We start from the raw sequence: 3,855 nt of genomic DNA, 5'->3' as shown, positions 1-3,855 counted from the left end.
AATACCCCTTCTGTTTAGGCTGGGCCAAAAGGCCAAAGCCCTTAGATAGCTGAGGCAAAGAAAAGAGATCAGTCCCTATCACTCATGTGACCAAAATGGAGAAACAGTCTCAGGGGCCTCCACCTCCAGCTTCCTTCAGAGCAAGCTTCTCAGAGCACCACCTCTCAGAGCAAAAACCTCTCCAACCAACCACCTCTAGTCCTCAGACCCCGCCATCTTTAAGGAAACCATCCAAGTTCCCTCCCCTCAGTTCTCACATCTACCAATCACTGTCCATGTCTTCCCTGTGCCAATGGTGGCTCTAGCTTAACCCAGGACCTCCCAGAGGTCTGTGGCTTTGCACATGTCTGTTGAAGATCATATTCTCAAATAATTAAATCTTGATCCTTTGCTACAGCCCTTCCTAAATCCTGTTTCCCTGAGTAGGGTGGAGATTGGAATAATTAAATTTTGATCTATGCTGCAGCCCTTTCCATTGTTCAGCAAAAGGTTTCTGTCCTAAAGTAATATTAAGAAGGGAGGAGGAGGAACCTCCCATGCCAATGGGGTTCACATTCCAATGGTGAAATTTCCAACATTCACAAGTCTAAGAAATTTTAAAGTTTACACAACATATAAATAGAAAACCACAAACCCACAAAATTCAAACCAAAAATAATTCTTCGTGCAATTTTCCTTTAGTGCATAAACTAAGTTGAAAACATTGGGAAAGAACAATGATTTATCTGTTATTTCTTAATGAAAGGGTCCTCTTCATTAATATTCCCATAGCATCCTTTATCTGCTTATTCCGTAGACTGTATATAATGGGGTTCATAAATGGTGGTATTACAGCATAAAATACAGAAAGAATAATATCCTTAAGAGACCCAGAATCTGAAGGTGGTTGGGAATATACATAAATGCCTGAAATAACAAATAAAGAAACCACACTGATGTGGGGGATGCAGGTCGAGAAGGCTTTTTTCTGGTCTTCTTTCACTGGAAACTTGAGCACGGTGGAAAATATACGAACATAAGATGCAGTGATGAAGGCAAAACAGCTAACTACAACCAGCAATGCTGAGAGAAGCATGGATAGCTTATTGCCAGAGGTGTCCGAGCAAGAGATCCTTAGCAGAGAGGGGATGTCACAGAAAAACTGATGGACTACATTGGATTGGCAAAATGACAAGTGAAATGTGTAGCCGGTGTGGAAAGCTGCATACATGAGGCCAGTCAACAAGCAGGTTAAGGTCATCTGCAGGCACACTCGGGGACTCATGATCACTGGGTAGTGCAGAGGGTGGCAGATGGCCACATAACGGTCACGAGCCATGACAGTGAGCAAAGTAAACTCTACATATGCCAAGAAAACCACAAGGAATACCTGAGCTGCACAGCCTGTAAATGAAATAGCCCAGTCGTTCATCAGGGAGTTAACTGATGCCTGGGGAGCAATTATTGAGAGGTAGCAGGCATCCACAATGGACAGATTCCTCAGGAAAAAGTACATGGGGGTGTGGAGCCTCCTGTCAAAGATGATGATAATGACAATGAGGAGATTCCCCATCAGGCCTGTTGAATAAATGAGAAACAAAAGCAAAGAAAATATGATCTGGAGCTCTCGGATGTCAGAAAATCCCATGAGCACAAATTCGGTCACCAGAGTAAAATTGGACATTTTCAGACTTTTTCATCTGATGAATCACCTAGGGAGGCAAGGAGAAATCAGTCCATCAATCACATATTATGGAGAAGATGCTAGAGGCAAAGGCTAGAAGACATTAGATAATTTTGATCCTTGAGACTTTGACAGGCAGCATGACCTCTGCCATGTGTTGGCTGTATATCCTTAAATAAATTAAGTTACATCTTAAGGAAATTCTCCAAGACTTGTATACGTGATGCAGATGTTTACTGTTTAATGATGTTTCTGCTCTCGGAAATTCTATTTATTAAATCAATAAGCAAAGTAACCTTACCAAAGAACATATATTGGATTCCTTTTTTTCTTATATCAGATTGACTACCTACAAGTGAATACTTAAATGTGGATTATTTGACCTGTGTCAGAAGCCAACACTGAAAATAGTTATTTTTTTGTTATTTAAAAATCCTTCTTGAGTAATGTGTGGCTCTCCTCATATTCCTTTCATGACCACCTTATCTTTGTTAGGCACAAACGGAATGGAAGAGTCAGAAATTTTAAAAGACATTTTCCAGCATGCTGGTTATTTCTGCTGGCAGTAGAGGAGGGGTCTAAAACCTTTCCTCCTCCTAGTATCTTCTATATCCTCTCCCAGCTACTGAGGGAACTGGAAGTGAATACTTGAGATTTATACAGCATCACTCTCCCCAATTTATGGACAGGAGGGTGCTGAAGTCTGCTTATTTGGCCTGATATTCTCTTTTTTCCTCTAAATAGTCTTGTTTCATCTAACTTTCATCATAGCTGGGGGAGAGAGACAGTCAGACAGACAGACAGAGAGAAAGGGAGAGAGAGAGGGGGAGGGAGAGAGAGAAAGACAGAGACAGAGACAGAGAGACAGACAGAGAGAGGGAGAGAGACAGACAGACAGAGGGAGATAAAGAGAGAGAGGGAGAAAGAGAGAGGGAGGATGGAAGGAAGGAAGGAAGGAAGGAAGGAAGGAAGGAAGGAAGGAAGGAAGGAAGGAAGGAAGGAAGGAAGGACGGAAGGAAGGAAGGAAGGAAGGAAGGAGGGAAGGAAGGAAGGAAGGAAGGACAGAAGGAAGGAAGGAAGGAAGGAAGGAAGGAAGGAAGGAAGGAAGGAAGGAAGGAAGGAAGGAAGGAAGCAAGGAAGCAAGGAAGCAAGGAAGGAAGGAAGGAAGGAAGGAAGGAAGCAAGCAAGGAAGGAAGGAAGGAAGGAAGGAAGGAAGGAAGGAAGGAAGGAAGGAAGGAAGGAAGGAAGGAAGGATGATGTTGAGAAATTCTGGGAATACTTGAAGTATTCAAGTGAGCCATCCTCAAAGTCCCTTCCCTTTGCAACAATGGTCCAGTGAGGAGTTGATCTTTCTTATTCTGACACCAAGTTTGGTCACAACAAGCTAAAAGCATTTGATTTTGAATTTTCTTACTTTTTTAAAAAATTTCTTTGCTGGGATCATTGCATGTATTATTGCCTTAGTTCTATGTACATAATATATTTTGCATCAGGTTTTATGACTTCTCTCAATTCTGATTACTTCCTATTCATCATTTATAACAGAAAAATACCCCATTACATTTATTTGTCCAAATTTTCTTAGCCATTCACTCATTAATTGATATGAACTTGTTTACATTTCTTTGCTACAACAAAAAGTGCTGCTACAAATGTTGGGTCTCTGTAGAACCTTTCTTTCTGTCACAGGCTGCTTTGTAGGACATGTGGAGCAGTGAGACATCTTAATCAAAGGATATGGATATTTTAGTAACTGCCAAAGAGTACTTCCAAGTTGTTTTTCAAAATGGTTGGACCAATTCAGAGCTTTGCTGATTGTGTTAGTGAAACTAATAGAAAGGAGAATTTTTGTCCCATAATCAATTTTTGGATGAGAGGTTGTTGAACACTGGTTAAATGAGTGAAGATTATTAGGAATATAATCACAGTTAAAATGATTCCTATCAGGGTATATGCATTAAATACATTATTTCCTGAAGTGAATACCTATTGATTCTTTCTCCATTCCTTTCTCTCTCCCCCTCTGTCTGACTCTCTCTTTTGTTTTCTTCTCTCCCTTTTTAAATTCCAATAGCTAATATTTTTATTCTATTGTATTTACCCACTAGCATTGTCCTGTCTTGGATTTGCTTGTTTTATTCTTAGTTCCCAATAGCTCATGTACCCATTTATTTCCTTCTACTCACAAGACC

General features: G+C 40.6%; 1 protein-coding gene across 1 annotated transcript; it reads right to left on the bottom strand.

The window, feature by feature from the left end:
* Positions 1–721: 721 nt before the first annotated feature.
* On the bottom strand, positions 722–1,663 carry LOC100027639 (olfactory receptor 14C36-like). Its single transcript, XM_001377841.3, has one exon. It carries the CDS (start codon positions 1,661–1,663, stop codon positions 722–724), a length of 942 nt encoding a protein of 313 aa, XP_001377878.3.
* Positions 1,664–3,855: the final 2,192 nt, after the last annotated feature.

The sequence above is a fragment of the Monodelphis domestica genome, chromosome 4 (assembly GCF_027887165.1).
Source record: "Monodelphis domestica isolate mMonDom1 chromosome 4, mMonDom1.pri, whole genome shotgun sequence".
Taxonomy (NCBI): domain Eukaryota; kingdom Metazoa; phylum Chordata; class Mammalia; order Didelphimorphia; family Didelphidae; genus Monodelphis; species Monodelphis domestica.
This window is presented reverse-complemented; position numbering and strand designations above follow the sequence as displayed.

Excerpts from the sequence above, each read along its gene's own strand:
- LOC100027639 (XM_001377841.3), bottom strand. The coding sequence starts at position 1,663 with ATGTCCAATTTTACTCTGGTGACCGAATTTGTGCTCATGGGATTTTCT.